At 40.3% G+C, this 17,208-nt stretch overlaps 1 protein-coding gene across 1 annotated transcript in view; it reads left to right on the plus strand.

Moving 5' to 3' along the window:
* Nucleotides 1-17,208, plus strand: part of EYA2 (EYA transcriptional coactivator and phosphatase 2) — a 126,073-nt gene that overhangs the window by 86,759 nt on the left and 22,106 nt on the right. Inside the window, exons 6-9 of the mRNA XM_082491333.1 lie at nt 3,192-3,259; nt 5,203-5,380; nt 7,032-7,159; nt 7,661-7,744. Coding sequence (XP_082347459.1) covers nt 3,192-3,259; nt 5,203-5,380; nt 7,032-7,159; nt 7,661-7,744 — 458 coding nt within the window. The remainder of the gene's footprint in view (nt 1-3,191; nt 3,260-5,202; nt 5,381-7,031; nt 7,160-7,660; nt 7,745-17,208) is intronic.

The following is a 17,208-nucleotide window of genomic DNA, read 5'->3' on the forward strand; positions in this document are numbered from 1 at the left end:
ATTTGGGGCCAGTTCCGATATGTGTTCTGAACTGCTGAATTCTACTAGGCTGCTCGCAGAAACTGTAACTAGCAGGCCTCATTCTCTGCTCATGAAGAGAGAGAGTTTATACTTCCCTTCATTGCCTGTGGTGCTTGTTTGTTTTCCTTCCATTTGAACTGATTGTGCATCATTGAAAATGTGGTCTCACCAGTCTAGCCTGTAAAGTGAAACAGGGACTGAGCTGTAGTAGTCGCCATGAGACAGCTCTGGTCCCCGAGACAAAGGTTGACGTTGAAATGAAATATTTCTCAACCTGAATCTTAAGAAATTTCTTTTCCATGCAGATAATTGATATTTTTTTTTCCTCCCACCTTTTCATCCTTGTTCAGCTGGGAAGAAATTCCAAGTTTTTAGTAGCTTTGGTTGTCTCAAGTGTCCTTATCTGTAACTATTCTGCTCTAACAGTACTGAGCTGCCAAGAGATACTGAGCTTAGTAGCTCTCAAGGTATACCCCGGGGGAGACTTGCATTCTCTGAATTTAGTGCTGTAGGGGCAGAAAAAGAGACTTGTGTTTAATCTGTTTAATCTCAATTTAGACAAACTATTCTAAAATGGTACTCCTACTTGGTAAGGATACAATGACAGGGCTCGGAATAAGTGAAAAACCTGAATTGCCAAAATCTGTTCCCAGGCCTGCTGAACTTCAGGTTATAGGAAATACTAGTCTTAATCACTTTCACAAGCATTTAAATATGCAGGTAAAAAATTGGGAAGTTTAGTTTCTGTCCCTGCACCACAGTCCTTCTTTTTGAAAATCCTCTGGGCAGAGGAAGCCAGACTGCAGCAGCCTGTGGGGACCCCTGGCCTTGGACCTGGGGTAGCTCATCTAAAATGGTAAAAATATATTCTACAAAACCACAGTGTAAAATCCACCACATAGTGTCTAGTCACAGTGTAGAGTGGGAAGCTATGGAGCACAAGTCATTCCCCATCCTCTCACCCCTACATTTCTACCCTCTACTGCTCACACACCTGCCCTGTGTGTGCATGGACATACTTGCTTTGCACAGCTGGTACAAAGTTCAGAGTAAGTTCATTCCAGTTGCGCACATCTCTCCTTTTTATAATTCTTTCTGATTGTTTGGAAATCAGAAAGCTATGGTATCATGTGCAGGTAGCACAGTAATAAACATGTTCTCATCACAATTTACACATAAAGCACGAGTCCCTCGAGGTAACTCATCCCCCTCTTGACAGCTTTAATAAAGGATGATGGATTGTTTCTAAATGACAGTTTAGGAAGATCAAAAATTCCCCCCTGTATTGTTTTGAGCTCTGGTGTACAAGAGCTGTTTTGTGTTCTGTGAAAGTTGTTTTTGCCTGTAAGCGCTGGGGCTCTATTACTCCCCTTCACAGTGGTGAGAAATGCTTAGTTACCACAGGAATATATTCATCCTGCTGCATAATTGTGACTTTTGGAAAAACTCTGCAGAAAAGCAAAGCCTAGTGTGGGCGGGAGGTGGGGAAATGCCAATAGTTGAATGTGTTGCCGCTTTCGGGATGCTTCTCTGGGCAGTCTCCCCATATGGGTTGTGGGGAGGAGGAGAGATTGGATACATCCAGAGTTGCCTCTGAGGGGTGAATGCCAGGAGGGGGCATCACCCAAACCCACCAGCACTGGCTCAGCTCCCCAGCCAGCATATGCAGGGAGCCTGGGCAGACCCAGGCCTCCAGGTACCTGGCAGTAATCTGGACCCTCTTTTCCCCCTTTCTGCCCTTTTCTTTTTAAAGACTACATGTGGCAGCAAATTTGTTCTGGAGCGCAGAGTCCTCCCTCTTGTTTCTCTATGGCTTGAGATTTATTTCTCAGTGCATGTGCTTTGTAGCTGCACTTGGCAGAGTGGAGTTTGTTCAGCTGTCCATTCCCTAGCTAATCTGGTGTCTTAAAATAAAAACAAGCAAGTGGATCTTTGGAGAAAGGTTGCCACATGAAGATGTGCAGAGAGTCACATGGTTAAAACTGCACTGCTCAAAGTCATTCACATGGTAAGAAACCAGATAAGAAAAAAAAGCTGAGTGCCTGATTAGGGCTTGGTCTGATGGTACGTCGAGGTGACAAAATGAAGCCCAGACAAGAGCTTGCTGTGGCTGCACAATACCAAGATCATACCTCTTTCACTGTGGAAGTAGTGGGTTCGAGTGCTCTTTGAAGCCCTTTGCCTTCTATTAGGATGGAATATGGCATAGTCCAGCTTTTGCCTTGTGTACATGAACAGCCAGCACTTGGAGCAAGCACTGTTGTAAAATACTGGAAGAAGATTTTTAGTATAGATTTTCATCAGACCATACAAACTCAGGAGGAAGTTCTCCACCCAAGTGAAATACAAAATTTTGAAATAGAAAATGGCATAGACTGGAGTTAAATCAAGGCTAGAACTTGCCAGGGATGCAGGATCCAGAGGATGGGAGACTTGCAGCTCTCTTATCACTTCCCTGATGGGGAGGCAAAAGAGGACTGTTCCTGTAGATCTTTTCTGAACCTTTACTTCTCCACCCATGAAAACTTTGTGGTAATGTTTCCTCCAGCTAAGGAGACCTGGCTGGACATCAGCTGCTTTGTTTGGGACAAAGCCATGTAAAAATCACCTGACCATCCTTTTTCTTCCTAACATCCCAGGATGAAGCAATGTTTTTGCTTCCTGCTGTTCCAGAAGTCTCAGCAATATTGTTTTTATGTTTGGGATATCAACACCAGGGAACAAATTTTCAAAGTCTTCTAAAAATTCCCGGGTACCTGGTCCATAAGGACAGATTCCAGGTCATACCTATGCGTGAAAGAGTATGTGTGGTTGTATACATAATCTGAGGGGTTTTCCTACAGAATAAGATGATAAAAAAATATTCTTCCCTTATTTATAGGAAAAAGAAGTAACTGAATTTTAAATTTGGGTTGAATCCTTGTTTTCCGGCTTTGTTTCCCAGCTCTATAAGTGTTTGTTTTAGTGTATGTAATGGTTGTCTTTGAATAGCTGTGAATAAGCAGACCTCAGTAGTAGCCCTGAGTCTGTACAGCCTACATTTGTCAAGATGTGATACACCTTTTTTCTAGTGAGACAGTAGTTACTTCCTGTTGGAAATCATTTGTACTAAGATATCCTGGTACTTTGATGGCTGGTATGCTTTATGACCGTGATATTCTTTCCCTTAGGCACAACGGGAATTTACCAAGGAGCGAATGGCCTGACAAATTCTGCAGGATTCAGTGCTGTGCATCAGGTACGGTTCAGCATTTATTATTGGCAACCTTGTCGTTTATTTTAAACACTTGGAAGCTTGGTAGATCAGAGAGATTATTTTGGTGGTTACATATATTTAAGGAAGGTACTGCCATGTGTTTCGGTGAATACCATTCTGCTCTACTCCTATGTCCTGTCCATTTGCTGGACTTCAAAGTATCCCGATCAATTTTAAGATGTGTGTATCAATACACATGCTTGCACAGAGTGCAGTCCTTGCAGGCGGAGGATGTCCTGGCAGCCTCTGCCATGCTGCTGTAGCAGTGCCAAGAGTTTCATCATTCCTCTGCCATCTTACAACTTTCAGATATGTTTTCCATCATCTACAGAGAGCTCTGCCTCTAGGGTCCTGCTTGTTGTCTTGGCACTATGTAATAAATATGAACAATTTGAAAGAGGCATTGGCAGGCCCTGATGAATATTGAGCTGTCTGTGCGCTTCCTTCTTTGAGAATACACCTGTCTGTGGGCTTCATGCTTCAGATACCGTGATAAATGCATGTGTATAAATAAACAGCATGTATATATACACAGGGCAGATGTTTTTCAGTAGCAAATGGTTCTTCTTGATTGGACCGAACAGATGAGTACACTGTCCCAAAAAATGTACTTTGGTTGACCAATAATTTTAATTCCTTGTTTGTAAGGTGATTGTTGACTTGTATTCTTAATGACAACAGTGGACAATCTGTTTATTACTTCAGTTTTGGCTAAAACCAGCATTTGCTGACAGAAGTGCATTTGATTGAAGTATGGAGTTTAACTAAAAAGAGGAAAAATAATTGGGCTGTTTCCATTATTTTGTAATATTCTTTAAGAGAAAACAATGAAATTCTCTCATTTATTTTTCAGTTTAATTGTTATTATAACAACTTGAGTCTTTGATCTTGAGAGCTCTCTGGTGACTGAAAGTTAATGAAATAGCTGTGTCACAGACAAAGATGTAAGCTGTTAAGGAGGAAAGTGCTTTTAGTCTTTCTAAAGATTATTTATTATTTATTTTTCTTTAATACCAGAGACTAACTAGCATTTTTGAGGAAATAAAAACCTTTTGCTGAAAGACAATCCCCAGAGATCCTTTTTCTATCTGAAAAAGCAAGTAGGTGGACAAGAGCAAGAGTTGCAATTAAAACAAAAAGAAACAAATTAAACCTTTCATGTTTTAATTGTCCAGAGAGAAGTTTTATAATCTACTCTGGTGTCCTGCTTCTCACAAAAAAAAAAAAAAAGAACATATAAGGATAATGGTATGAAGTTTGTTTGGGAGCCTTAAAATCAAGGCAAAGGGTTTTGTGATACCTCAGGTCCCCAAGGTCACTTGTGCCTCATATTTTTAGTTAATTTTTTTGTAGGTAGGGAAGATCGCTCAGGCATTTAGTTATTGCTGAGATAGTTGGGACAATCTCAACTGTGAACATTCCTGCAAAAAAATTGTTACTTTTTCTTTTTTCTTCATTTTTGTAACCTAACAACTGATCAGAAAATGTTGGTGATCATGGGAAAAAGCAGCCTGTTTTGCTCCTTCCCTCACCTAGTTATTCATTCTGTTCTTCTAATTTCTCAAATTTTGTTGTTTACAGAGACTATGTGTTCCATCACAGCCCTTAGCAAAAAGCTGCCGTACTTCACTCCTACATAAAATTGTTAAACTCTGTAATACAAAATGTGTCAGTGCTGATAACTAACATCCTGTAGAAAAAGCAGGATTTGCGTGATTTCAGACCTCTTGTTGATTACTTGATCCTAATAAAATAGGAGTATATTTGGGAGAAGCAGAAATGTAATTTTGTAAGTGAATGACACGTGGTTCTTTAGTGAAATATTTGTGAGCCATGGCTTGCTTCATGTGAAGATAACACTGCCTTTGTGGTGCCTTTCTCATTTATAAGATAAAACCAGTTAGATGTTTCTTTTTTCCTCAAAGGAATATTCATCATATCCAAGCTTTCCTCAAAGCCAGTACTCACAGTATTACAGCTCTTCCTACAACTCTCCATATGTGTCTGCAAACAGCATCAGCCCCTCAGCAATCCCAACCTCCACTTATTCTCTGCAGGAATCTTCTCACAATATCAACAGTCAGAGCACAGAATCGCTGTCTGGTAGGTGCATCTCTTCTGTTTTCAGTTTGGCAGTCTCAGCCACCTGTAGACATAAACATTATAACACTGTTGCTGGCATTTTTTAAAACACGTATATTTATATGGATAAATCAGATTTCCTAGGACATAACAGTTCTGCTTATGCAGTGCAACACAGGGTTTTGGGAAGAGATTAGAACATCCAAGCTCTGTAAAACCATCCTGTGTCATTTTTATGAGTATGCGAGGTTTGCTGTCCTCTAAAGGTAGTACCGAAATACAAAACAATTACATACAAAACCCAGATCAGTATTGAGTGCTAATGTGGGTAGCAGAGGGTTCAAACCAGCCAGCCATGCTCCGAAAAAGCCCAAGAGATTCCTGACTCTGTGGTGACTTTTTAGTCCACATCTCTGTCGAGGTTTATATTCACCTCTTACAACAACATGTAATATATGCATTCATAAATAAGTACATCAAAAGAAAGTCCTTCTTTAAAAAATCAACACAAACTTTGTCTAAGTTGAAAGTTCAAGATTAATTCCACACAAAAAGGCTTCAAAATTTGTGGCCTTTCTTTGAGTGCTTGATTTTTAAAGTCTCAAAGCTTAAATGGTTTATGGAATTACTGATGGATTTTGATCCTCCAATGTACTGTTCAAGTACAATCTTCAGATATCACTTCCCTACTAAAGTTTTCATTGGCATGCAATAACATTTATATAAAACACCACATAATTTGTGGATGATCACTGTATACGCCCATTGAAGGTCTGCTGACTTATGAAACAAATCTGAACATCTGTGGTTGCTCTAAAAGAAAAATAAACTAATATTGGTTTTTAAAAAGAAGCAATCACAGATTGCTCTAAAAGCAGTTGGAGGATTTTCTGTTCCTTAGATCTTATCTCAGACTTTTTGAGAAAGGGTGATTTCAAAAAGGCTTGTTAGGCACAATCCAAGCTTCTCTCAAGAAGAATATGGTTATTCTAGGAAGCTGGAAAGGCCACAACTTAGCAAGGTGAAAAGAAAAATATGAAAAGGATTTGTGATGTAAGGTAAGTGAAATCTAGACAGGTTTATGAAACTCAAGCCAATCAAAACAGATTCTTTATACAGGGAAGTTCACCTTTGACTGTCTCTTCTCAGTTATTTCTAGAGTACTACCCTCTGTGAAATAGAATATGGCTGAACAGGCTAGTTCTGTATTTTTTAAATAGAAGTTGATGTTGAAAGTATATGTTTAATCATAAGCATTCATCTAAATTTAAAAAAAGAAAAAAACATTTCAGGAGTTAATCGAGCTTCATTTCCTTTTCCATTGCCTTTCTAAATTCTCTCTTGAAAAGCAGGGGGGGGAGGGAGGCTAATATTAAAAAAGCTATTTTTTTCAATGAAAAATGTGATAAGGTTTTTGAAGTGAAACGTCCATTTTAAAATGTTATGTATAAAGTCTTGGTGATTTTTGAAATTGTTTTAATAAACCTTAGGAGTTAAAAGTTACTTCTCTAACAATGTCAGCTATTGACATGAAAAGAGTAGGACTTTCTGATGGTGTTTTCATGGTGTTTTCCCAGTATTTCTGGTGCTCTCCATTAAAAGGTTTCATGCTTTAATTATAATGATACAGTGCAAAATTTAAGTTTACAATGTAATTTCTTTTTCCTATTAGGGGAATATTCAACAACACCAGCAAAAGATATAGAAACAGACAGACATCACAGAGGGTCAGATGGCAAGGTACGAGCCCGGTCAAAAAGAAGCAACGATCCTTCCCCTACTGCTGACAGTGAGATTGAGGTAATAACTTTAATTTATATTCCTTTAGTAAATCCAGCAAAGATAAACAGTTGCTTCTATTAGCAAATCCCACCATCAGACTAGTGAGTTGTAAGAGCCAGAATAAAAGCAGTAATATAACTGGAGCCTACAGACGTGGGTAGTCAAAATAATTGCTCAATTTCTATATTATCAGCGTCTCAAACTATTCTTCATATGTACATTTTTTTCCTTTGGGCTTTTTATAAGTTTGCTGTTTTGTTCCCCTAACTTGACATGCAACAGGGGATTTCTGTGCTTGTTAGGAGAGCAGACTCTCAGGATGACTAGCACACACATAGTTCCAAAATTCCTGATGTTTCATTTGCCTGCTTTCACAAAGCATCTACAGTCAGTGCTCCAAATGGATTTGAGATCTTAAAAACCTTTAGTCCAACAGGACATATTTCCTGACTGAACAAATTCTTGCAATTGCTTAATATGTAACTGTATTTCTTTTTTCCACCCCGTCTGTCATCACAGCGTGTGTTTGTGTGGGATTTGGATGAGACGATAATTATTTTTCACTCCTTACTCACGGGAACCTTTGCATCCAGATATGGGAAGGTAAAATTTAATTTTTTTAGCATTAACTGCTTGTCCAGCCAAATTGCATCGGGAACTGTGGGGGCAGCTAATGAGACGTCTTTTCAAACAGATGCTGCCGATTTTATTCAGACACATTTGTATAAATATGTCCTGTGGCATTTCCTTCTAACATGTGAAAATTTAATTTACCTCCCTTTCATGTTGCAAGTAGCCCCTTGTTTTTCAAAAGCTTGTATTGTTCAGCTGCTGCTAGATAGGACATTGGGATGTTATTCAACGTCTGTCTCCTGCAAGAAAGAGCCTATCAAGCAGCCAAACAGCATTAATTCTAGCCTGAATGAGGTAACACATTTTTTGTTAGACTGGTGTTTTCTTACAAATCTCAGACAACTTTTTAAGAGAGATTTTGTGTTGATGAGTGTAGGTTGCCATGAAGAATACTGGCTCTTCTTCCCACATAGCTGCTGAAGCTTACATTTTTAAGGGGTGTTTGGAACAGTATCTTTAGCTATCCGTATTTTAGAAACCCCCTTTGAAATGCAGGCAATTCCATTTTTAGGTGGCTTTCTATGTGGCTGAACAGACTGAACGTGGCTGCTAAGGAGAAAACGCTGGCTCTTGGATTTAGTGCCATGTGCTTCAGTTTCTTCCTAAGGCAGCTTTTTATGATAAACACTTAAGTCACTTTGAATTACAGAATGTCAAACACTTTTAAATGGGTAGGAAAAAAGACAATATCATTGCCTAATTAAAGGTGGATGACCTAGTTGGCAGCTGTTTCCACACATGGCTTTGAACAGTCAGCTTCATCAGGAGACTGGAAAATAACCCTGCTTCTCTCTAGAAAGCAGAAATATGATTTGACATCATTTCATGGCTTTACCAGCTGTACTTGTTTTACGATGGTTATAACAAGCTGAATGTGTAATTAGTAAGATAGATTTATTGTTCGCTGTTAGATGTGCACAGTTGTAAAGGATATAAAATGGTGTTTGTGGTGTGGAAGTCTACTACAGCACTTGGAACGCTGCTAACACTTCTAACATCACCCTCTGAAAACCAAGCACGTGTTTCCAAGCAGGGATTTATTCAGACCTATGTTGTACAAGGTAATTGAAGCGGTTACTTTTCCCAGGGAACATAATGAACGAGGCAGTCTGAGGTATACATGTGTAAGCTCAAGCCTACTGCCTGCAAAAAATAGAAAGAATTAGGCAGGATCAGGAAACATAAACTACGCTGCGTAGATCTGATATGTGGTCATGCTTAGCATTGGGTAGGGGCTACAGTATGCGTATGGAGAATTCCCTTAATGGGCTGACTTTGTCCTAGCATAAAACCTTTGATGCCTTCATCTGCTGCCTCCTGCACAAGTTTAGAGGGTGTGAGGTTGGGATCTGCTGCATGGAGGCAGAGGGTGGTGGACCGAGGGGTGTGATGGACTAGTGGAGGCGAGAAGCCCTGCCACTGCAGGTCCTGTGAGCTCTTGCTGATGGGCTGCCATAAAGGCAGAAGCTGCCATCTCTAGAGCAGCTCATGTGGGGTTGAAGTGGGGTCAGGGAGTGGAGCCAGAAAGGGTTTATCAAAAGCACTCACCAGTGGCCGAGCTGTTCCTGTTGTCTGGGAGAGCAGTTACACCAAGACAGGGCACTCATGAGCAGCAGCCTGTAAAAGGGACTAGAGAGAAAGGAAAACAGGAAAGTGGAAACTCAGGGGATTGTCTGCTTTGGAAGCCTTTAAAGATACAAAATTACAAACTTCTGTTGGCTGTTTCTTTTATACAAATGTAAAGAATGATACAAACAGGAATATTTTTTTTTTCTGAATGAATGAATGAATGAATCACCTTTTCTATTAAGTTACAGCAGGCTCCTTGAGAAACTTCTCTAGAAGGATTTTTTTGTAGTTCTTCGTTTGTTTCATCAGTATTAAATTCCTCAGGGCTTTCCTATAAGGGAAATGGTTGTTTTATAAAAGTATTATAGGCTAACGGCTTGATCCAAAGACAACCAGAGGCTTTGGTGGGCTTCGGAGCAGACCTTAAACCAAGAGGGGAATATAGTGCACTCAGACAGGCTGACCTGGGAACCGTTAAATAGTAACACAATTCAAAAATGTTTAAGTGAGCTGAATGATGAAGTATAAGTGAAGCAGTGAGTCAGAGGTTAATAGAGTTTCAAAATCTTTTACTTGAATAATGTAGGAAGTGTTAATCTCAAAGTAAATTAAGTATTAAGGCCTAAAATTCTTATTTTTGACCATAATTGATCATAAAAGACTCATGTGCCTGTAATTAGACATGCACATGCTTTGAATTAAATCTCACACATGGAAGTCTTGGTTCTGTATGTCTTCCTCCAGAAAAAAGTGTCAGTTTCTATGATCTTCATCATTCCCCTGACCAACATTAATGTCCCAGTATCATCCTGTCTGTTGCACTTGTAGACCTGCTGTGCAGCCACTCCAAAAATTAGTCTGTAAAGTTGATCAAACTGAAGAATAGCATCTCTTGCTGGGGTGATTTTTCTGGGAAGAGGGAAGGAGGAACATCAACCATAGCTTCAGAGATTCAGGTCTAAACTCCTGTGTTCTTTAATTACAAGATCTCAAATGGTTCTGCGTGTTGTCCCTTCCTTGATGATGGCACCAATACGGAACTGTCCAAAAAAGTCTGATTTTCCAGAGAAGAAAAAAAAAAAAAAAAAAAGGAAAAAAGAGGGGGAAGATTTCACAAAAAGGATTGTCAATTGTAGTCATATTATTAATCATTAATGCTCAGGGTATTTTCTCTGAAATTCTCTTTGTTTGGTTTCTGAGGGAAACCTCTATGGTCCCTGGCATAGATATGGCCTCCTCAGAGCATGGACAGTTCTTCTCAGGTGTTTAGAAAATAATTTGCTGACAGCATCAGTATAAGTTAAAACACAAAATTTACTCAAGTTTGAAGCGTGAATGAATAGCTCAGCCTAGGTTGTTCCTTTTTTAACCCTTCTTCCCAAACTCTTTGCTCTATTCCATGTATTACACAGTCATCAGACATTTGGTCTTAATGTCTTTCCCATACCGTCACTGCAGTATAACCTTTATTGTGGCAGTCAGAGCAGCCTGCAAATTCACATCTCCTTTTGCTTTCTTGCCCATGGTTGAATGGATGCATACCTGCACAAACTTATGGAGTCACGGTCTAAGTGATCAGGGCAGCAAAGCTGTCAAACCCGAGGAAGTCTCTCCACCCTTTCGTTTTCAGCAGGAGGCCCTCTGACAAAGAAAAGGGGGGGGAAAGAGTTCCACAGCCAGTTAACCCTGGATATTATGTTCAGGAGGGTTTAGAAACCTGTTCTGCAGGCTTCTGATCACTGTATGGGTGTAGAATATTTACCATGTGCCTAGATACCACAACAGATGTAGACCATCATTACAGCTTAATGTACTGTCCACCCAGCCCTTTTAATCCCTTCAGGCATGTATAATAGAGCTCCCATTGAACAGGAAGATGGCTGCAGTCTTTACTATGTCTGCAAAGATCTGCCTGCCAAATCACTGCCTAAACATAATGGGAAAAACGGGTCAAAAATCCATAACAGTGCTGCTGGGGTTTCACATGAGTTAGGTGAAAGTCAAGGGGCTTTGGCCATTTGTTTGAAGCAGCTGGGCACAATACAGAAAGACTCTTTTGGTGGTATTAATTCAGACACAATAAAAAGAGATTGTAAGCACTCCCATGCAAAAAAAATCATGAGTCTATTCCCCTTTCCCTGACTGAGATATTTCGAAGCTTGTTCGATAATGTGTATTGTCAAAGCTTTAAAAAAAAAATTCTGCATCTCCTTCAGTCTGAGAAATTTTAAGTATTATATTGCAGATTCATTCTCACGCTTTTCAAAGGACTAGTATCAAGAAAGAATGGGGTACTGGGTGCATTGTTTTCCCTAGCTGAGGGGCATGTGTGAAGCTAATACCTTTTCTCAGTATTTTGTATTGTTCCTAGAATGTGTATTCTTGTTCTTTTTTGGTACAGTCCTTGGGATTTTAGTATCAAAATGAATTGTGAGTAAAGTAAAATCTGGAGTTAAAATTCATCTTTACGTGCAAGTTACTCTGAAATCGTGGAACCAAATGGAAAGGATTTTATTCTAGCAGTGACTTAAAGAACTGAATACATAGGACAGTCTAAATTCTTGAACTGTATTGGATCTTTTATCAGTACTTTGACAATGTCTGCTGGTACCTGGGAGTTACGATCTATAAAATTCCCTGTAAGATGCATAGCAATTTCTGAGATTGTTCAGCATCTTGAATTGGCTCGAATTAAGAAAAACATACTGCAAAAAATAATAGATCTCATTATGTCCCAGTTTTAAATCAGCGTCATGCAAAGTCATGTTCTAGATTCTAGTTAACTTTAACTGAAAGGTGTTTAGATTGCCTGTATTACTGCGTCCCTGTGAGTGTGGACTATGTGGTCACTTTGCCTGGCGTGGCCACTGTGGCTGCTTTCGGTGGGGACTTGCAGTTTGCCTCATAGTTGCATGATTAATGTACAGGCTCAATTGATGTAGGCGCTGTTTTTCTATGATAGCTATTTTTTTTTATTGCTTTTGCATTTCAGAAGTGGCAACATGAGATTTATCCAACATTTCAAGCATCGTAGCTGTTGTATGTTGGCTCTCTGTGAACTGGACTGTCTTGTTCTCAACAGAAATGATGTTGTGGATCTAAGAAATCTTACTCCTCAAAAGTTTCACTGGCACATACATGTTCTTACAAAAAGCTTTCCTTTAAGTGAATTATAATTTCCATTTAAAAAAAAAAAAAAATCATTGAAAAGTTCCTGCTTGGCTCTACTCAAGATCCTTGTAAAACCCTAGGGTTGATTCCCCCCCCTCCCCCCCACACTTTCACTGAATGCTTCAAGTAGCTTTTGCTTTTCCCTGCTTTGTTCTCTCACAGGACCCTAAAGCCAGGACCTGATTGAAACACCATAGGGATTTAATCAAATGTGATGGTGATTCATGCTTCTAATGGCCGAATCTGTCCTTTACTACTTTACAAACTGAGAAGGAATAAAACCCCATTTTATTGCTGGGCTGTTAAAAACTATTTGTAGAAGTTGCTAAGGTTCAAATCAAAAGCACCCTCCCTTGAGAACTATTAGTTAATTCTAAGTGCCATGGCGTCGCTTTTTTTCTTCTTCTCTCGCTTGAGATATGGCCTTATATCACTACTGCTGTTCAAACATCTGAGAGTTTTCCATTCCTTTGACAAACATGAGCCAAAGTGCTTAAGGACATCTGTTTATTTTATTTCTTTAATGAGAAAACCTTCCAATTTCTTACTGGCTCAGCTGTGTTTATTTACATTTTGTTAGTCATATGTGTGGGGCACCTTGGGACGTTAAAAACCTGCAGAGGCCTATGCTGAAGGCTGCTAGCAGGCATCCTGGTCAGAAAGGCAGAATAAGCCCTTCCTAAGGAAAACACAGTCCTTGGAACTCCATAAAATAGATTTTCAAAACAAATAGAGTCTAATTCACTCAGTAGATCATGGATTAAGTCAAGATGAATACAATTTGGAAAGGATTTTCTGAGGAAGTTGGAGATTTTTTTACCCACTGGAGGCTAAACCTTGTATTTAATGCCTTTTTAAGTTAAATTAAAATAGCATTCAATCACTGCAGGTAATAAAAAAGTCTGTTACTTTAGACATGCTGCTATATCAATTATTAGTTCATTATTGGAGAGAAGGGAGTAAATAATTCCAGCCGCTTGATTATTTCAAATGTGTATTTCGGGAGCAAACATCTGTGTTTATCATCTGTACTGGTTGATGAGAAGCAGCAGCAGAAACAGCAAAACCAGATCCACAACAGCTTAGATGGTAGGCACGGGAGATGCTCTGAGCTCATGTAGATGTAACCTCTTGTACTAGAGCTTAGGTGAGCGGAGGGTTTTCTAAGCAAAGTGCACGTGTGGCATTTGGAAGTATTAAAGGCTTATTTTTGACATAAAATATATATCAGAAACAATGCTGGATTGTCAAATAAACACGAGTAAAGGGAACCTGCTTTCCAGTATCGCTGAATCGTGACTCAATTTTCAGGGGAAAAATAGTTTAAAAAAACTAAAGGGACGTGCCATCAAGTAATAAAAAAGTCTGTTACTTTAGACAGACTCTGGGCCCTGATGGCATGCATCCGCGAGTGCTGAGAGAGCTGGCAGATGTTATTGCTAGACCTCTCTCCATCGTCTTTGAACGGTCATGGAGAACAGGAGAGGTGCCTGAGGACTGGAAGAAGGCTGACATCACTCCAATCTTCAAAAAAGGCAAGAAGAAGGTCCCAGGGAACTACAGACCAGTTAGTCTCACCTCTGTCCCTGGGAAGGTAATGGAGCGACTCATTCTGGATGTCATCTCCAAACATGTTGAGGAACAGGAAGTTATTGGAAGTGGTCAACATGGATTTACCAAGGGTAAATCATGCTTGACCAATCTGATAGCTTTCTATGATGTTATAACTGGTTGGCTGGATGAGGGGAGAGTCGTGGATGTCATCTACCTTGACTTCAGCAAGGCTTTTGACACTGTCTCCCATGACATCCTCATTAGGAAGCTGAGGAAGTATGGGCTAGATGAGGTGACAGTGAGGTGGATTGAGAGTTGGCTGCGGGACAGAACTCAGAGGGTTGTGATCAGCGGCACAGAGTCTAGTTGGAGGCCTGTAACCAGTGGTGTCCCCCAGGGGTCAATACTCCGTCCACTTTTGTTTAATATATTCATTAATGACCTGGATGAGGGGACGGAGTGTATCCTCAGCAAGTTTGCTGATGATACCAAACTGGGTGGGGTGGCTGACACCCCAGAGGGCCGTGCTGCCATCCAGCGTGACCTGGACAGGCTGGAGAGCTGGGCAGAGAAGAACCTAATGAGGTTCAACAAAAGCAAGTGCAAGGTCCTGCACCTGGGGAGGAAGAATGCTAGGCACCAGTACAGGTTAGGGACGGACCTGCTGGGAAGTAGCTCAGAGGAGAAGGATCTGGGGGTTGTGGTAGACAGTAAATTATCCATGGCCCAGCAATGTGCCCTTGTTGCCAAAAAGGCCAATGGAATCCTGGGCTGCATAGGGAAGAGTGTGGCCAGTAGGTCGAGGGAGGTCATTCTCCCCCTCTACTCTGCACTGGTGAGGCCACAACTGGAATACTGTGTCCAGTTTTGGGCTCCCCAGTTCAAGAGGGACAGGGAACTGCTGGAGTGAGTCCAGCAAAGGGCAACTAAGATGATTAAGGGCTTGGAGCATCTCCCTTGTGATGAAAGGCTGAGAGAGCTGGGACTCTTTAGCCTGGAGTAGAGAAGGCTGAGGGGAGACCTTATTATGGCGTACAAGTATCTAAAGGGTGGGTTGAAGGAGGATGGAGCCAGGCTCTTTTCGATGGTTCCAAGTGACAGGACGAGGGGTAATGGGCACAAGTTAGAACACAGGAAGTTCTGTTCAAATACACGGAAACACTTCTTTACGGTGAGGGTGACAGAGCACTGGCACAGGCTGCCCAGGGAGGGGGGGAGTCCCCTTCTCTGGAGATTTCCAAGACCCGCCTGGATGCAGTCCTGAGTAATGTGCTCTGGGGAATCCTGCTTTAGCCAGGGGAGTTGGACTAGATGATCTCTAGAGCTCCCTTCCAACTCTGAAAATTCTGTGATTCTGTGACATAAGTTGTGTTAGGAAGTTGCATGTGCAAAATACGTAGTTGTGCTGAGGATTACACACCGTGATGTGTTTCCAGCAAGCTTTCCAGGAGTTTTGTATTTTTCACACAGCTATCAAGGGCTTACATATAGAAATACAGTGATTTTCCTATGAGGAAGGGAAGGAAGTGAAGACATATCTGGCTTAAATTCTGTTCCCTCTTTTGACATTTATGCCCTCTATAGTAAAAATAAATTATTTGTAGATTTTTAGTCATGAACTTTTTGTATTACTAAATAAAAATAATTTCCATTTGTTCTCAAGCATCAGGGACCAGCTTTTAACCTGTATTTAAGTACAGTATTCCCACAGGACTGGAATCCATTTCAGAATTCATGGGTTCAGACACTGGATAAATTAACATAGTCATTACTACCTGTCCCTAAGCGTAGTTTATTTAGAGAGGGAGGAGAACCATTTCAACCTCCATGGGCTCTTGAATGTGAGGATTTAGTGACTGACATGCACGTTTGCTTATTGGAATAACTTCCAAGGTGTAGTCCCCAACCATTTCTGAACAGGTACATGCCAGTAAAAAGAGTCCTTCCGTAAATAATAAGCAATACTTAGGAAGTACCTTTCAAGTCACAGTAAGGGTGAATATGAAAAGGTATCTGAAGGAATGGTATTAAATTATATTTGCTTCCATCTAGCGTGGACTTTTCACAATTTTCAAATTCTGATCAAGGTATAAAATGTTACAACCAAAGAAAGATTATTATTCTTGCAGGCTCTTTTTTTCAAACATGTGGCCCAGGCATTTTCATCTTCACTTTTTTACTAGTAGTAGTAGTAGTAGTAGTAGTATTTATTATACAACCAAGCTGGTCCATTTTCCAGGAATTTCCAAGTAATTAAACCCAATTAAAAGTATTAAATTCTTTTTTTTGGTGACAACTTCATTATTAACAGCTAACCACAAGGAGGAGATTTAACTTAGAAAGCCCTTGATTGTATACTAATCCGTCTCTCACCTCTGGCTGACACCTGTGGCAGATAAACCCTATAGAATAGGAGTCTGATGAAAACTCTTAATTAATACTTTCTTCCTTGTAGAAAAGTAATTATTTGCTCACGGCATAAACAGGTATTTGGCAGGGATTTAAAGAGACTGATTAGTTTTAAATACTAGGGCTTTATTTTGGTTTTTTTTTTTAAAAGCTGGGGGGGGGCAGGTCTGAATCCAAGATCCACGCTCAGAGTGACTTTGTCCTAACATTTTGAATGTCGGGTTAATTGCCACATTGCTGAATAGAAGCAGAGTCAGACAACAAACTGATTTGTTATCCGTCTCAAAGGAGCCAGCTTTGCCCCTTTGCTAATGGCGTGCAAGTCTGAACAGCGTACCTGTAAGGCAGAGGTTTGGAATGGGCTTTGGAGCCAGGATTGGAGGCGAGAGTGACTTGCACTTGAGAGATTGCCAGAGACAGGTCTGCTTTTCTCTTCCTTTCAAAATGACAGTGTACAAGAGGGGAGAACTGGCTGTGGACATCCAGCCAACTGGATTAGTAGTAGCTGCAGGTGTTAACAAATACATGTCTTTTTAATGCATACTCTAGGGCAGGTATAAGCAGTTTATGAAAAATCAATCTCAGTGTTTCAGGAGAGCAGTGGTAAGAAAGGTTTTAATACAGAGACATTTGGAAGAATGCTGACGGTGCAGTTTGAAGTGGGGCTGCAATGCACATGAGCTTTTGTGTAGGTATGCCAGTGCCTTTTGTAGTGAAGACAGGGCAATGCA

The sequence above is a fragment of the Vanellus vanellus genome (assembly GCF_965231255.1).
Source record: "Vanellus vanellus genome assembly, chromosome: 15".
In the NCBI taxonomy this organism is placed as follows: domain Eukaryota; kingdom Metazoa; phylum Chordata; class Aves; order Charadriiformes; family Charadriidae; genus Vanellus; species Vanellus vanellus.